At 36.2% G+C, this 18,000-nt stretch overlaps 1 protein-coding gene across 1 annotated transcript; it reads left to right on the top strand.

Annotated features, from left to right (window-relative positions):
- Nucleotides 1–1,310: 1,310 nt before the first annotated feature.
- Sult1b1 (sulfotransferase family 1B member 1) lies at nt 1,311–14,880 on the top strand. Its single transcript, XM_005068105.4, has 7 exons — nt 1,311–1,612; nt 2,236–2,364; nt 8,495–8,592; nt 9,489–9,615; nt 10,181–10,275; nt 12,344–12,524; nt 14,668–14,880. Exons 1-7 carry the CDS (start codon nt 1,465–1,467, stop codon nt 14,799–14,801), a joined length of 912 nt encoding a protein of 303 aa, XP_005068162.1. The 5' UTR covers nt 1,311–1,464; the 3' UTR covers nt 14,802–14,880.
- Nucleotides 14,881–18,000: the final 3,120 nt, after the last annotated feature.

The following is an 18,000-nucleotide window of genomic DNA, read 5'->3' as shown; positions in this document are numbered from 1 at the left end:
AGGTATCTTTCATATTTTACAGGGAACACCATATTTCATCACATTAACAATATTAACCATCTGGTCACTTATCTGTCCTCTGTACTCTATTCTTCTTATAAGTCTGCACTAAGAAGCAATTATTCATGATGTTCACTCAAGCCTCCTAACTGGTCAGTTTCAGAATCAGTCATGCCTGCATTCCCTGGCACAATGAGCATATTCATAACTGAATGCAGTGTTTCCATGCTGTTCATTCCATTCACTCTGGTAACATTTTGAGGTTTAGGTAGAATGGAGTTGGTTCCTTGACTAAAGAAAAATTCCCTTACATATTATAATGACTTTTATTTTGATGAGATAAGCCACAAGCCTTTTATAACTAAGGCTAGGCCCAGGATAATTGCACAATATGAGCTAATAAGCAGACCAAAGTCTATTCCTGGCGGCCACTCCTTCTCTGTGAACCTTGCAACAGACAGGCTACAGCTGTTTCCTTATTCCATATAAAAATGCAAGTCATGTTGTAAAACTGGCTAAGAAAAGATGAAAACTTGTATTAAATATGCACTATATTTTCTTGAAGACACTGAATTCATTTTAATAATTTACATATTTATAACTGACATTATTAGATATTAATTAAAGTGATTGAAACTCATCCTCAAATTTTAAGGCAGGTAACTGCAGGTTCTCACTAAAATGTAGATTCTAAGTCTACATGGGGACCTGGGTATCTTGCATCTCTAACAAGATCTCAGAAGAGGTCAATGGCACAGATAGTTACTCAGGATCTAGAATTTGTGTCATAACTGTCAGTTTACATTATAGATAAAAACAGTACTAGAAATGTAAATAAGAATAAAGAATTGGTGGATAGCTTTATCAAATTTATTAGAAATTAAATACAATTCCAAAAGGCTAAATAAAGCTCAAGCCTATATTTACATATATGGGCACACTCACATGTCCACCCAGAAATAACCACATTTGGGTGCATTCTGAATCATTTCCTCAAGACTAGTGACAAAGAAACAACTATTAGAATTAAACAAAATTTGTGTAGTCATATATGTCAAAATATATGACATTAAATTAAAAGTCAAAATGAAAATAGAGTAACCCTTAAGAAAAATGAGCCGCAACTGAAGTTATTTTGGTTTAAATGGATATTTTTAGCACATTTCTGTGAAAAATGACTTAAATCAGAGATGCATAGTCACCCTGCTCTTCAATGTTTCTGCTAAAGACCTTTGTTCTGTTGTCTAAGAGCCAGTGGCCACTCTTGCCAGTCTGTAGCGTCACTCCCATAAGACACCCTTTGTGTTTCCGTGTACAGTGATAGTTAAAGTTCACTTTACACTACATTGTGGCATCTTAAGCTTAACATTTGCTACACAGATTCTGACTTCCATTCTTTCTATTTCTCTGCAGTTTACCTGTTAACAGGTAGCCTATTCAGCACCTGTGAAACCTGCTACAAAAATGGGTACGCCAGAAGATGTTTGCAGAAAAGATCTGAAGATGATCCATGGGTGTCCCATGGTCTATGCTTTTTCATTAAATTGGGAAAGAATTGAAGAGTTCCAGAGCAGACCAGATGACCTTGTGATAACCACATACCCTAAATCAGGTGAGTTTTGTGTCCTGAATAATGCAGGTCTAACCTTATCTTTTGTTTATAGGATTGATTTAAAATATTTAATCATGTAAATGTGTGTATTTGTTTGTATTCAGGGAGCGTGTTTGAGTGTGTGTGTGTGTGTGTGTGAGTGTGTGAGTGTGTGTGTGTGTGTGTGTGTGTGTCCACAAAAGTGAGATGGAGGAATTCTATTACTACAGCTGCTATGGGCAGGAGATTAACAGAGAGGAAAGACAAGGGTCAAATGATATTATTATATTGTAATCTCAAAAAGTCAATGAATTTAAAAAGTTCACAAAAATGTTTCATGTTTACATGCCTGAGCTTCTCAAAGAACAAATCAATAAATAAAAACATTAAAGCTAGGCCTTGCCCTGAATGAAATAACAGACTCTGGAGATCTCCTATGGAAGGCCTCACCTTCCCTGGGTAACAGAGTAGGGATTGGATGGAAGGGCTGGAGGGTCTGGTAGGAAGAAAGGGGAGGAGGGGAGTGAAAGGGAGCTGGGATTGACATGTGAAGCAAGTTTGTTTCCAATTTAAATAAAAAATCTTAAAAAACAAAAAATCAAAGAGACTGGTCACTGATTTAAAAATGCTGGCTTTTGTTACAGGTACTACTTGGATTAGTGAAATTGTCGACATGGTTCTTAATAATGGAAATGTTGAAAAATGTAAACGAGATGTTATTACTGCTAAAATTCCAATGCTGGAACTGACTATTCCTGAACTAAAAGTATCAGGTAAATTTAAATCTCCTGGCTGGTGTGGAATGCTTAAAAGTTTCTTTAATTTTATTCTAAACAAAGTAGGGAAGATATTGAATTGCTTTAGGCAAATAAGAGTCATTGATTTGTGTTTTTGGTGTTTAAAAAACAATGTCTAGCCTAGTTGCTATATGGAATTAAATTTAGGATGATAGAGATAAATTTGTATTGATTGTCTGGCAGACAGCTTAAGAAATGTGAGGAAAAATGAAGAAAGAAGAGTGAGTTCAGAAGTATTATTTAAGTCAGCCAAATATGAAGCCAGTTGTTTATTTTGGAAACTTGAGGTTATTAATAATTTTGTATAAAATGTTGGAAATCTTATATTTTTGGTTGTGAGCCTAGTCTTTAATGGCTGAGCCATCTCTCCAGCCTAAGTCCATTTGTATGCCAGGGATAAATTCGGATATACTCTCTGAGTCCCCATAGATTGCCGAGGACTCCTCACTGACACCCAAATTTAGGGGGTTTAGATAAGTCCCATGCTGGCCTCTCAGTCATCAGTCTGGCCCATAAGCTCCCTCTTGTTCAGGTCAGCTGTTTCTGTGGATTTCAACAGCATGGTCATGACCCCTTTGCTCATTACTCCTCCCTCTCTGCAATTGGGTTGCAGGAATTCAGTTCAGTGTTTAGCTGTGGGTGTCTTCCTCTGCTTCCATCAGCCACTGGATGAAGGCTGTAGGATGGCATATAAGGTAGTTGTCAATCTCATTATCAGGGAAGGGCATTTAAGGTAGCCTCTCCACTATTGCTTAGATTGTTAGCTGGTGTCATCCTTGTAGATCTCTGGAAATCTCATTAGTGGCAGGTCTCTCCTCAAATGGTATGTCTCATCTTGCTCTCTATTCTTCCCCGGACTCAAACTTCCTGCTCCCCCATATCCTCCTCTCTCTTTCTCCAATATCTCTCTCTTTCTAAGTGCTCCCTCTCTCCTCCCCTCCCCCTATTCTCAGGAGATCCTGTTCTATTCCCCTTCTCTGGGGTACCATGCATATTTCTCTTAGGGTCCTGTCTGTTTCCCAGACTCTCTGGCAGTGGAAATATAGGCTGGCACTCCCCTGATACATGTCTAAAATCCATATATGAGTGAGTACATACCATGTTTGTCCTTTTGTGACTGGGTTACCTCACTCAGGATGGTTTCTTCTAGTGTCATCCATTTGCCTGCAAATTTCAAGATTCCATTGTTTTTTTTTTTCACTGAGTAGTACTTCATTGTGTAAATGCACCGCATTTTCTCTATTCACTCTTCAGTTGAGGGGTATCTAGGTTGTTTCCAGGTTCTGGCTATTATAAATAATGCTACTATGAACATAGTGGAACAGATGTCCTTGTTGTATGAATGAGTATCATTTGGTTAGACACCTAAGAATGGAAATGCTGGATCTTGTGGTAGACTGATTCCCATTTTCCTGAGGAATTTCCATACTGATATCCAAAGTGACTGTACGAGTTGGCATTCCCACTAGCAATGGAGGAGTTTTCCCCTTTCTCCACATCCTCCCCAGCATAAAATTTCATTGGTGTTTTTGATTTTATCCATTCTAACAGAAGTAAGATGGTATCTCAGAGTTGTTTTGATTTGCAGTTCCCTGATGGCTAAGAATGCTGAACACATTCTTAAGTGTCTATCAGTCATTTTAGACTCCTTTGTTGCGAATTCTCTAATTAGTTCTGTACCCCACTTTTTAACTTATTTTTCATCTTATTATTTTAATTTTAAATAGCTTGCTTCACATGTCAATCCCAGTTCCCTCTCCCTCCCCTCCTCCCGCACCTCCCACCATCCCCCCAGCCTATAGCCACTTCCTTCCACATAGTGAATATCAAAAGTCTGTCATTTCACTCAGGGCAGGGTCCAGGCACTCCCCTAAGAGTCCAGGCTAAGAGAGCATCCCTCTTTGTGTTATGGACACACGAAGTCCGTTTGTATGCCAGGGATAAACACTGATCTACCGCCCAGGGCCCCATAGGTTGCCCAGGCCTCCTCACTGACTCTCACACTCAGGAGTCTGGATCAGTCCCATGCTGACCTCCCAGCTGTTGGTTGGGGTACAAAAGCTCTCCCTTGTTCAGATCAGCTGTCTCTGCTGGTTTTGCCAGCCCATTCTTTGGCAATTTGCTTATCGCTCCTTTATCTCTGTCACTCTGGTTCCATGGGTTCAGTTCAGGGTTTAACTGTGGGTGTTTGCCTCTGCTTCCATCAGTCACTTGATGAAGGTTCTAGGATGGTTATAGACATCAAGTTCATTATCTGGAATGGGCATTTAATGTGGTCTCTCCACTATTGTGTATCTTGCCAGTTGGTGTCATCCTTTTAGATCACTAGAGATCTCACTGATGCCAGATCTGTCTTCTAACCTATGAGTTCCTTCTCCCTCTACTCTACCCCCCATTCAACTTCCTGTTCCCCCATGACCTACTCTCTCTTCTTCTTCTCCCCCTCTCTTCTTCCCAGCTCCCATTCCCCCCACCCCTCACCATGTTCCCAATTTGTTCAGAAGATCTTGCTTCATTCCTCTTCTCTGGGGTACCATGCATATCTCTCTTAGGTTCTTTCCTGTTTCCCAGACTCTCTGTCAGTGGAAGTGCAGACTGGCACTATCCTGATCCATGTCTAAAATCCATATATGAGTGAGTACATACCAATTTTGTCTTTTTGTGACTAGGTTACCCCACTCAGGATGGTGTCTACTGGTGCCATCCATTTACCTGTGAATTTCAAGATTCCATTGTTTTTTTCTGCTGAGTAGTACTCCATTGTGTAAATGTACCACATTTTCTCTATCCACTCTTCAGTTGAAGGGCATCTAGGTTGCTTCCAGGTTTTGGTTATTACAAATAATGCTGCTATGAACATGGTGGTGCAGATGCCCTTGTTGTATGAATTTGCATCTTTTGGATATATGCCTAAGAGTGGAATTGCTGGGTCTTGTGGTAGATTGATTCCCATTTTTCTGAGGAATCTCCATACTGATTTCCAAAGTGGGTGTACCAGTTGGCACGTCCACCAGCAGTGGAAGAGTATTCCCCTCTCTCCACATCCTTTCCAGCATAAATTGTCTTCGGTGTTTTTGATTTTAGCCATTCTGACAGGAGTAAGATGGTGTCTCAAAGTTGTTTTGATTTGCATTTCCCTGATGCTAACGATGTTGAGCACTTTCTTATGTGTCTCTTGGCCATTTTAGCCTCCTCTATTGAGAATTCTCTATTTAGTCCTGTACCCCAACTTTTAATTGGATCCTTTGGTGTTTTGTAGACTTGCTTCTTGATTTCTTTGTAAATGTTGGAGATCAGCCCTCTGTCAGTTGTGGGATTAGTGAGTATCTTTTCCCATTCTGTGGACTGCCTTTTTGTCTTGTTGATTGTGTCCTTTGCCTTATGGAAGCTTCTTAGTTTACGGAGGTCCCATTTGTTAATTGTTGATCTCAGTGTCTGTGCTACTGGTGTTATGTTTAGGAAGCAGTCTCCTGTACCAACTCGTTGAAGAGTATCTTCCACTTTCTCTTCTAAGAGTTTCAGTGTGGTTGGATTTATGTTGAGTGTACCCTACTTTTTAATTGGATCCTTTAGTGTTATGGAAAATTGCTTCTTGAGTTCTTTGTAAATTTTGGAGATCAGCCCTCGATCAGATGTGGGGTTGGTGAATATCTTTTCTCATTCTGTGGGCTGTCTTTTTTTGTTGGGAGCCCATTTCACATGCTTTATCAGCCTGGACACATGGAGGATAGCCTGGGCCCTACCATGGATAATATGACAGGCTTTGGGGATCCCCATGGAGTGTCTCACCCTCCCTGGGAGCAGAGGGGGATTTGGTAGAGGTTGGGGGGCTCGCGAGGGTGGGGGTAGAGGGGAGGGAGAGGGAGTTGGAATCGACATCTGAAACAAGCTTGTTTCTCATTCAAATTAAAAAAACAGAAAATTGTTAAATTTCAAGTATTATTTTAAGTAGTCAGTTGAAAGATATTCCTCCAGTAACTTTCATCATAATTGGGCCTTGGAAGCAAGACTGTTGACCCCCAAAAGTGTAATATAGTTTCAAAATTTGAAGGTTATTCACGAAAAATACCATCATGAAGAAGCTTTGATAGGGGATCTAAGAAAAATTCATCAAGCTAAAAGGGAATGGAAAAGCCTGGATCCTACAGGCATGTGTGAAAGGTCACTTTAAGTAAAGCTGCTGGGAACCTAGATAATAACAGAACACAGGGAACCTAGATAACACAGAGCAAAGCTGAGTATAAACTCTTCCCTGTAGTGGTGGTGGCTCGTAGCAAGAAGGTTTACTTCCAGAGGAAAAGTGGTCTATTGACCCTTAGCTCCTTGTCTAAAGTAGAAGGGAAAATAAAATCTTGGAATGAAGAATGACTTTAACACCACAAAAATATAAAATGAACTTAATAAGTCAAATAATGCAGGTGCCTGGGATTGTTAGTGGAGGTGGGGTTAAGAGTCAATTGCCACAAGGAATTAGTTGAAGTTTTGCAAAGAGATGAAAGTAGTACTTAGATTTATTCTATATCCTAATTGTGGATACCTGTGAAATCTTCCTACCAGTTATATTCATGGATATAAAGGGCTCAACTAAACCACATCACTTGGAAAAATGACTATGAGATATGGAAAATGAGAAATCTTTTATGTAAGAAAAGCAGGGATGAAGAATTGACATGGGAAAGACAGTATCAGATTAACAGAGGGAAGTTTGTGCCTATAGAAGACTACAATTTTCATTTCTCTGTACTGGGTAACATGGCTGTAATTACCAATTAGGAGACATGATGAGATCCATGGTAGAATTTTGTAGGTCTCTAGTTGATATCTCCAGATAAAATTCAGGACATGTAACCTCCAATTACATTTAACATTCAGACCATAAAACGTTCAATTTAGTATAAATTTATCCCAAATATTTTATAGGATACACAAGCAAAAATATCTGTTACTTATTTAAAACTCAAATTTAGCTGGCCATCTTAGATTTTCATAACATTATTTCTATTGCTATAAAGGGATTGTGCTTAATATTTATTATGGCCCATGGATTACAATCAACAAGATATTCACCGCGAAATAAAATGTCACATTTGTGTTCTGAGGAAATTCTATTCTATTGAGTGCATATTGTAGAGCTAGCATGGGCAATAAGCATGGGAAATCTCTGGAGGTGAGAACATTTCTGATTGTGACCAGTTCCCTATTTATAAATGAACAAATAAATAAATAAATAAATGAGGCTACCATGAACATCTCTAAGAATTCCAAGCATAAGCCTCTTGAGATTTGGATTAAAGCTTTTGGTCACCATGGCAAAGTACATGCTGTATTATACACAGATAAGTGTTACATAGAACACTGGGATTTGATGTTGCATCATAAATTATAAACAGTTAAAACAGGCGATTGTTTGGAGTTGATTCATCAGATGTAAGTTTTTTGAAAAATATGGCAAGAATATGTTGTATTAGCAGACTAGAAATTAGATTAGATTGAAGTGATACAGATAATAAAATATGCATAACACTTTAAGATTTGTATGTGAAACCTGAAGAAGTAGATGTGATAAAACTCCAATTTACCAAAGTAGTGTTTTATTCCTCATTTTGGGTAATAAAGAAAATGACACTAAGACTCTTAACTATTTTTAAAATACCTCACTGAGTAAAATTATAGTAGAAATTTTAATACAGTGAGGTAAAGGTCCAAGTGTACACTGTTAACTGACTCCTGATACCACCTTCAGGAATTCTGGAAAACACCTGTAGTTATTTTAGAATCCACCTCCATTTAATATGGCTCAGAAAAATCTGGAAAATAATGTTTGGGAGAAAGAGAGATAACTTAGTGGGAAAAGTACTTGCCACACAGGTACAAGGACATAGAATCCACAATCCAAAAAAAAAAGGATGGATTCTTGAAAGTTGTCCTCTGACTTCCACAAGAGTGCTCTGACACATGAACACATATGTGGCACACACACCACTTACACACACACACACACACACACACACACACAAATAGTATTTGCAAATATTGGTCGGATACATGAAGAAATCTGTGCTTCGTTGGTACTCTGATGTTTCTATGTCCTAAACTGAAATTCTAGGTGTTGAATACTTGAAGACAACACCATCACCTCGGATTATAAAGACACATCTACCAGTTGATCTACTCCCCAAATCTTTCTGGGAGAACAACTGCAAGGTACAGTGTGAGCTAAAGGCTAAGCTTCCAGCTAAACCTTGTGCATTTATCTGTTCTTATTGTGAGCAATAGTGGCATGCTTTATCACTCAGTAAGCGAAACTACACAAAGAAGTGATTGATGCTCTAACCTTCTTTCTCCTGCCTCCTCCCCCACACCTCTTCTTTCCTCTCTTCAGGTCTCTTCTGGATCCTTTCCTTTACTTCTCTTCCCTCATCTCCTGTCTATTTCTGGTTTGGTTTTGTTTGTTTGAGACAGGATGTCACTATGTATGCCAGGCTAGTCTTAAAATTTATATCACCCTCCTGATCGTCCTTCCCTAGCCACCCTAGTTCTACAATACTGGGAGTTTACCACTATGAACAGTTAAGTTTTTTTTAAATAATTTCAATTCATGTGTATGAAGCTTCTAAGCTCAAAAGTAACAGAATTCTTACATCAGCACAATATTGCTACTTTTATCTGCTTTCTGTGCCAAGGTAATGTGACCTTCAACTAAAAATTAAATAAAGAATATGTGTTCTCACCTGAATGTTTGTTGGCTTTTGTGACTGAATGTTCGCATACCAGGAAATTTCAAGTTCTTCAATAGTTACTCATTTTGTAAACCCTAACTTTGCTGTTTAAATTATCTAGTTCTTCATGTTTGATTTTTGGAAAGAATTTGGGGTGTGGTTGGTAAAACTAAAGTGCATCCTTACATATGAAATTACTCTTTTTGTGTGCTAACCAAAACCTTAATAAGTTCATGAAAACGGTTTCTACGTTAGGAGTGATGATAGGCAAGGATTATGATTTATAACTTCTAGGACAAAAACTTATTTTCTATCTTATTTGTTTTTAATAAATATTCATAGTGCACCATCCCCTGATTTTCTTCTTCCCCTATCATGTAGATGATTTATCTGGCTCGAAATGCTAAGGATGTTGTTGTTTCGTATTATCATTTTGATTTAATGAATAGTATACAACCTTTGCCTGGCACCTGGGAAGAGTATCTGCAGAAATTCCTAGCTGGAAATGGTAGGTACGCCTAAGCAGCAGCTTAAGATGTCAAATAGTTATTATTTCAAATATTACTAATCTTAAATAACATATCTTCCTTTTTTAAAAGTCAGAACATCCAAGTTCAATACTAATATATTAGATTCCATTGCAGGAAAGTAACTACATTTAAATGCTTAGCATAAAATTTAACTTGCAAGTGGAATGTTAATCAATGGCATATGAAAACAATCTGTAATCTATTCCCAGTGTTAAAAGTCAATCCTCGGTTTTTGTGCATCATTGGGGATCTGTTATACATGCTATATCTGCAATATTGAAATTCATACTTTATACTGTGTTATGTAAATCTTCCACGGGCATTAACATATCTCAATGGCAGCCAATCTATTTTTACTTGATATGCTCCTTTTGTAATCTATTTTTCAAAAGTTGATCGTGCATTTACCTTGTAAAAATTGATCCTATATTTTCAGCTTCTTTGATTACCAAATTTGACAAAATATCTTTACAATAGATTTATTAAGATCTTTTTGATTTGACAAACACTTATGAAGGTATGTACCATTTTTTACTATCTTAGTGGCTTATGGTTCATGGTTCAATCATGTTAAGAGTTGGTGGGAAAAGAAGAAAGAGCATCCACTACTTTTCTTATACTATGAAGATTTGAAACAGGTAACATATTAAATGTTTATTCTGAACAATGTACACACTGTGTCATAAGAAAGATATTAATATTTATTTTTCAATCTAATATTGGAATCCAAATTGAAATATCTGTTTTCCTATTTCCCATAACTGCTATTTGCATGTCTAGCCTCTTTGTGAAATCATTTATTTATATTTGTTCCTTTCTACTTTCAGTTAGCAAGTGATTGTCAAGCATCCTTTTTCCTCAAATTATCTCTTCGACTTACAAGCCTTCACATTCAATGATTTTGCACTTGCTGTCTGTGTATCCACCCAGTCATTTTACCTTTCAATTGCTCACTATAATTTGACCTTCACTTCTTTGTTCAGCATTCCCATAAATAATTATCTGTGAGTAATTCCTATTTTCTAAATTGATTCCCAATCCAACACTGGAATTAATTTAACATGTTCAAAATCAAATTTAAATTTCCTAGTTCTCCAACATGTATCCTTTACAGCTCGTAATTTCTTTTTTATTATTTATTTTTAAATATAATTTTAAATTAGAAAAAAGGTTGCTTCACAAGTCAGTTCGTAATTTCTTTTTTCCATATCATCTTTATTTTTCCTTTTAGTTTTCCAAACTTTCAGGTTGTGTGTTTAGTATAATTGTCATCTACCCTTTGTACATTATGGACTTTGAATTGTTTCATGTTTGTCTGTTTTATCTTTCAAATGTTTCTTTTCCTTTACCTTTTCTTTTAGTGCATGAGCGTATAATTCTCATAGTCTCTAAGAAATAGGTTTGTTCAATATTACTGTAATATACTTTGCCACCATTCTGGGCTATTATACAAACAATGGGACAATCCTGCCTACCTTCATACACCATTGAAAAAGTACAGAAATGTTCCTTTGTTTATAAAACTCCAGATACACAATTTAAAACACCTTTTAATTCTCAAATCTGTGATGGAAAATAAAATACTGTTAATTGTGAAGATTTATTTATAGCACCTAATACATATTATGGTCCAGGAGTTACACATGGTAGGAACCTTTCATAATGTAATGACTTTTATGACTGATTGAATATAATATTAGTGGCAGTTTGCCCCCATGTAGGGCAGCACTCTCTGGATGTACTTCTGGGAAATGCCAGGGAATTTTTATGTCTTACCTTCGATAATAATGATAATGTGGCAGGAGCTGCATTCTTCTTCATATCCTGGAAATATTACCAAAATTTCCCTTACAGAAATCATGCATATATGTATGTATGTATGAATATATGCATGCATGTGCGTACACAAATAGCTAGTAATGCCGTCATTTTTTCCTTATTTGCTATGAATATAATCAAACCTCTTCACCAAAGAATGTTAGGAGTTTTCCCTACTTTTTATTTTCCTATTTTTATAACTTCTCTCATTTCCATGAATTAAACAAACCTAACTCTAAAAGTCTGTTTTAAGAAAAAGCTACTGAAACATTGCAAAATCCTATACTAAGAATCTAAGCTGTTTCTTCCACTCAACATCACAGTAGATGGTACATAATGTTATATTTTAAATTGGATCTCTCAATTTTAGTTTCAATATATTTTTTCAAAATCTTTTTGAAATCTCAGTGAAGGTTTAATTGCCTAATTGAAAGGTATAAATCTTAAGCTCCTATGCTATAAACTGAAATAAGAGAATGGACTTTGGTTAATTTTTGTAAGTGTGTGTGTGTCTGTACATGTGAGTGAACATGATTTTAGTGGCCAGTGGAGCCTAGTCCCTGGGAGCTGGAATTAAAGGCAGTGGTGTGCTACCCTATGTGGGCACAGGGAACCAAAGGAGTCCCCTGAAAGAACAGTGTGTGGTCTTAAGCATTGAGCTGTCTCCCCAGGTCATTCTTTTGTTTGTTGAATTAGTGTCTTTCTGTATAGCACAGCAGACCTTGAATTTGTAATCTTTTATTCTGCTCAGAACTCCTGAATACTGAGGTTTCCATATGCAGACTCAATCATAAGGACATAATTATAAATGTTGCAGCATTTTGTAAATTATGTGAGTGGTTTACATGTTTGTTATTTCCTTGCATTTATCATCTTACTCACTGACAGAATCCAAGAGAAGAAATAAAAAAGATTGCCAGCTTTCTTCAAAAATCCTTGGATGAGGAGACCTTGGACAGGATCATCCATCACACTTCCTTTGAAATGATGAAGGACAACCCTTTGGTCAATTATACCCATATTCCCTCATCAATTATGGATCACAGCAAGTCCCCTTTCATGAGAAAAGGTAAAACTTTGCTGAATGTAATTCCCACCTTTACTTTCTTGTGAAGACTCAGCGATTTCCACTGTTTTATTTAACTTAAATTTCAGTTCTTCATGAGAACTCAATGAAAACAAAAACCACACATAGGTAAAAGTCACCTTATTATGCACATGGTTACTAAAGGTTTGACAAACACTTTTCTTATTTATAAAATTGACTTTCTACTCCAGTCACAAATTGACACGGACATTCTTTTCTCAATCTAGCAATATGCAAATTCTTTAAAGCCCCATGTGATTTAGAAAATAATGCCATTATTCATGAAGACAATTCACCAAAAAAGTTTCTTTTACTTGTGGGATTTTTTTCCTCTTTACAGTTACTATTGAATTACAGGAAACAAAGTCCAAATTTAACTTAGAAGAACATGGAATTCACTATTGAAATTCCTTGTTTACTATGAAGCAGATAATATAATTATGGCTTCTCATAAATAGTCTGTTTCCATAATAATAAATTAATACATTTCATAAATTTACTTAAAATTTAGATGCTTTCATCCTATTTTGATTATTGTTTATTGAAACAGATATAGAGGAATAGGATTCTCTTTTGTGCTGGTATGTAAGAATAACTCCAGGAATGTGTGTGGCCATAGAAATACAATCAGAACAACTTTGAAAAGCATTATGAAAGTTTAATACCAGTTTCAATCTTATTAAAATGGCAAGTTGTTTTAATGTTAAAATTATTTGAAAAACAGTGCATTTGATGTCAAAGATAATTTCTAATATAACAGAACACAGAAAAGTAATGTTAGTATTATTCTAATTGGAACAAAATGGCTAATGTACATGCATATGTATTTATATTCATATAAATTATATCTAATGAAGTTTTAAACACAATCTCTTTTATTAAAGCAGCCAAATTTAGTCATGTCACCACAGATAATTTCCCAAAGAGTTTAAGTCTAGTCATATGAAGATGGACGAGATCTTCCATGACAGCTCAAAGATTTCGGAGTAGAGACTGGATTTAACATTTTGTGCAGCTTTACCATGGAAGAATACCTGCAAACCTAACAATTGTGAAGTCTTTATATTCCTGTAGAGAAAGAAAATCATAGGTTTTATGGTTAGACTGATCCAAACTTTATAGGGGCTATAGATTTGTTTAAATCCATGACATCAAATTTGTCAACAAGTCAAAGTTCTACTTGCATCGTTGACAAAACATATAAAAATTAACAACTATGATATAAAATTTGGGAAAACACTAACTGAAACATGAAAAGTAATGATTTAGAATACATTCCGTCCAGAAATTATTCATATACATCAAACATTGGTGGCAATTGTATAGTTTTATTTGTTCATTCATTCACTCATTCAATGGACTGAGTGCATGTTTATTCAGTAACTCACATATAGTAAGGCTCCTCATGGATACCTGCCTGAGGCACTTGTTCCTTCACACATTCAAAGTCATGAGTTTGTCTCAAGACAGCTCATGTGATTTATATGTTCAGTTTTAATGTTATTCACATCTAAAACACAAATGAAATAGAGATTTTGTGAATTAGGGTACAAGCATATTCCAATGATCACAGAATTCTCATTTGTAAATTCCAGGGAGTTAAACCCATCTGCTTCCCATCTGAGAGCTCTTTTGGATGATGAACAGTTCTTTGTACAGACTTTGTGACTACCTGAGAAAATGAAATATGCTGAAAACATATTTCTAACTTCATGACCCACCACAGTCAGAAGTAGAAGTTCTCCCTTATGAAACAGTACATTCCCTGAGAGTTTAGATAAGAAAATTATCTCTCTCAAAATAAACCTTGAAACATGAACTCCGTGCTTAGTTATAAGCCTGTTTTACCAATGATAATATTTAAATTTTAAATGATGCTTTAAAATAGTCATATTTATTCAATGTTAGTTTTTTTTAAAGCTCCATGAGACAAACTTTTATGAAGATAAACTCCAAACTAGAATAAAACTCATAATACTTCTCTTTGTTCTTTTATATTAGAAATTAAATTTGAAGCCAAATGTAGTATTTTTCAAATTCATCCCTTGAGTACCCACCTTTTCCCTTGGTAAATATTTTCTTTGTAATTCATATTTTATTCTTTCATGTGTTCTTATTATTTTAGGTGTTGTTGGTGACTGGAAAAATCACTTCACAGTGGCCCAAAATGAGAAATTTGATGCCGTCTATAACAAGGAAATGTCTGGAACAATGCTTAAGTTCTGCAAAGAAATTAAAAGTGTTGAAGCTGCGACTTGAATATACGATCTTTTGAAATAGTAACTTGAGAGTCAAATGGATTTGTGAAGGAGAAATAAATGTGTTTTTATGACACTGATTAAATATGTCCTAAAGATGCCTCAGCAAATAATATTTTAAATTATCTAGAGCCAAGTTTCTTTGTTATATTACTTTTCAAAGGGTACTTCTGAAAATTCCTGGGTGATTACTGAACTGGAGAAATAGTATTTCTGAAGAAAATCATTGGTCTTAGTTTTTCATAACACAGGTTTGTTTCAGGTTATGAAACTTGCATTCATGTTCCTGGGAACATTACACAGGAAACTGCATTTCCCCACCCAGTCTTCCATGTAGTAGTATGTAGAGTTATGTCACCCTTGCTGTAGAAATGGTTGCATGGTTGCACATGAACTATATTTTTCTACACTTGCCGTTTTCCCTTTCCTGAATATCTGACCCAGGAGACTGCACTCCCTGGCTAACTATAGGTTTTCGTGCTGTTATAGGAGTCATTACTCGTCTAATTGTCATAGCTCTATTTGGAGAACATAGTTCATATCCCAGATCTCATGACTGAGATTTTTGGAAATGTTTGTTTATATTTTATATCCTTTCTCAGTCTCCAAAGAAAGAAAGTGCACACATTATTTTGTTTAGAACTCTTCTTTGGGGACTTGAGTTTATCTCTGATTGCCTATAATCAGGGTCTATAATCAATTTGCCCACTCTATGGAGGGTTCTCTTACATTACTCTTTTGAATTTTCCTGAACCACCATCACTGTGCTGATTTTACCAGTGCCAAGTGTATTTGGGTTCAAGAATAGTGTTTTGTTTCACAAGATGAAAGTATCACTGCAACTGAGACCTTCCCAACCTAGTATCCGAGTGAGAGTTACTAGACTGAGGGCCACCTGTCTTGTTCACAGATTGAGATGGGGGAAATACATAGAACAACCACATGGAGAGATGCCTCTTTGGACAATTTGTTTCTCAACCCCAGATTTGTCTTGGACAAGGTTAGGCAAAACTTCTTTTGTAGAAAGAATTTCTGCTTGTAGGTCTTACCAACTTATATCAAATTGCATCCAAGCTGTCTCCAAACTAAAGCTGGTTGGTGTGCTTTGAATTTATCCTTTACCTTTTCAAGGGATAGATGTTTAGTTTACATTGTATACCCACACTCAACCATAGTTGAGATGGGAAGCAGTTGAACTGTTTGTATTTTACAAGTGAATTTCAGCTACAGCAGATCTCTGTTTCAGCTCCATTAAAGAAGTAGGGCAGTGACAAGTGCAAACCCCTAGAAGAGACACATCTCTGGGGTTGCTTCATAGCATGCATTATGAACTTTTTCAAGTTATGGCACATATGTTATAAAACTTAGAAATATTTTGAAGACTGACTACTATGTCATATAATTATTAGCATGATATTTCTGCTAACCTAGATCTGTATTCTTGACCTACAGCTATTCGTGTTTGTCTGTAGAATAAACTATCTTTTTCTTTTTAAGGTAAGGTCTATGTTTCTAATTTTGAAACAATAATATCTAAAAGAAATAGTAATATTCTTGTTAAGCATAGCCTTTCTTCATTGGTTTACAAAATGAATAATTTACATAATTACTATGGAGTGGGATAATAAAATATAATACATTCTAATTCAAAAACTAAACAATTTATTATATGGAATTAGAGCTAACTCTTCTTTCATGATTTATTTTATTTATTTATATTTCTGTGTGCATGCCACCTGTATGCAGGTACCCACAGAGGGCAGAAAGTAGTGTTAAATGCCCTGGAACTGGAATCTCAGGCAGTAGTGATTCACCCTACATGAGTGGTAGGGTCATACTCATAATCTCCGGAAGAATAACTAGCTCTCTTAATTGCTGTGTCATTCTTCAGCCCCAGAATGACATGTAATTCTAATATTTTATTGCAATTTTGTTCATATCATAGATCATCTCAGACTAATATATAGAAAAAAATATCATGTTCATTTTACAGTGACTAAAATATGACTTAAAGATTCAAATCTGTCTTCAGAAAACTACTCTTAATTGTTTCATTATGGTCGTAAAATTATATATAAATACAAGAAATAACATTATAACAAATATTAAAGTAAAGGTGCCCCAAATGACAATGTAAATGTTCCAAGCTATAGTCAGCATAAAATCTCTGTGTCTTTAGGGAAATTGCTTGAGAACCTGTAATCACATTTAGGAATGTCGTTTTTAAATTAATTTTTATTTAAATTAAAAACAATCTTATTTTACATACCAATCTCAGTTCCCTCTCTGTCCCATGCTCCCATTCCCCCCATTAATTCCCCATCCCACCCCCATCCACTCCTCAGGGAGGATGAGGCCTCCCACGGGGATCATCAAAATCTGTCATATCATTTGGGGCAGGATTTAAGCTGTCCCCCATGTACCTAGGCTGAAAGAGTATCATTCCATGGGAAATGGGCTCCCAAAACCCATTCGTGTACTAGGGATAAATACTGGTTCTACTGCCAGAGGCACTATAGACTGCCATGCCCCCAACTGACATCCACATTCAGGGGGCATGGTTTGGTGTTATGCTGGTTCCCTAACAGTCTGACTGGGGTTCATGAGTTCCCACTTGCCCAGGTCAGCTGTTTCTGTGGTCTTGTCCCCTTTGCTAATCATTCCCCTCTGTCTACAACTGGATTCAGGAGTTTGGCTCAGTGCTTAGTTGTACATTTCTGCTTCTGCTTCCATCAACTACTGATTGAAGGCTCTAGGATGCCATTTAAGGTAGTCATTGATCTCACAGAGGAAGGGCATTCAGCCATACAGTCTTGAATGCTCCTGATCTCATTTGATCTCAGAAGCTAAGCAGGGTTGGGCCTGGTTAATACCTGGACAGGAGAAACGTCATTTCTTTATCAATAATTGCTGCTTGTTTAGAGTTTGAAATAACAGTGACAATAGCATTGTTCAAACTTGCATAAGCTACTTCTACTTTGTTCTGAAAGCATATTTATCACAAAAGAATATCTGTGGTGAAATTCACACTATCTTAACAAAAGATGAGTAATTTTGCAACAAAGCAAATTTATTAGTCACTGACTGTCCTCTGCCCTGTACTCCTTTATTCATGCAAAAAAAAAAAAGAACAAGCTGCCACAAATTTTATGAAGAATCTTCTCCTGCAAATTGCAATAAGGAAACAAAAAAGAGTTAAA

This window comes from Mesocricetus auratus, unplaced genomic scaffold, assembly GCF_017639785.1.
Source record: "Mesocricetus auratus isolate SY011 unplaced genomic scaffold, BCM_Maur_2.0 Super-Scaffold_100006, whole genome shotgun sequence".
NCBI lineage: Eukaryota > Metazoa > Chordata > Mammalia > Rodentia > Cricetidae > Mesocricetus > Mesocricetus auratus.
Note: the sequence above shows the minus strand (reverse complement) of the source record. Positions and strands in the feature narration are given on the sequence as shown.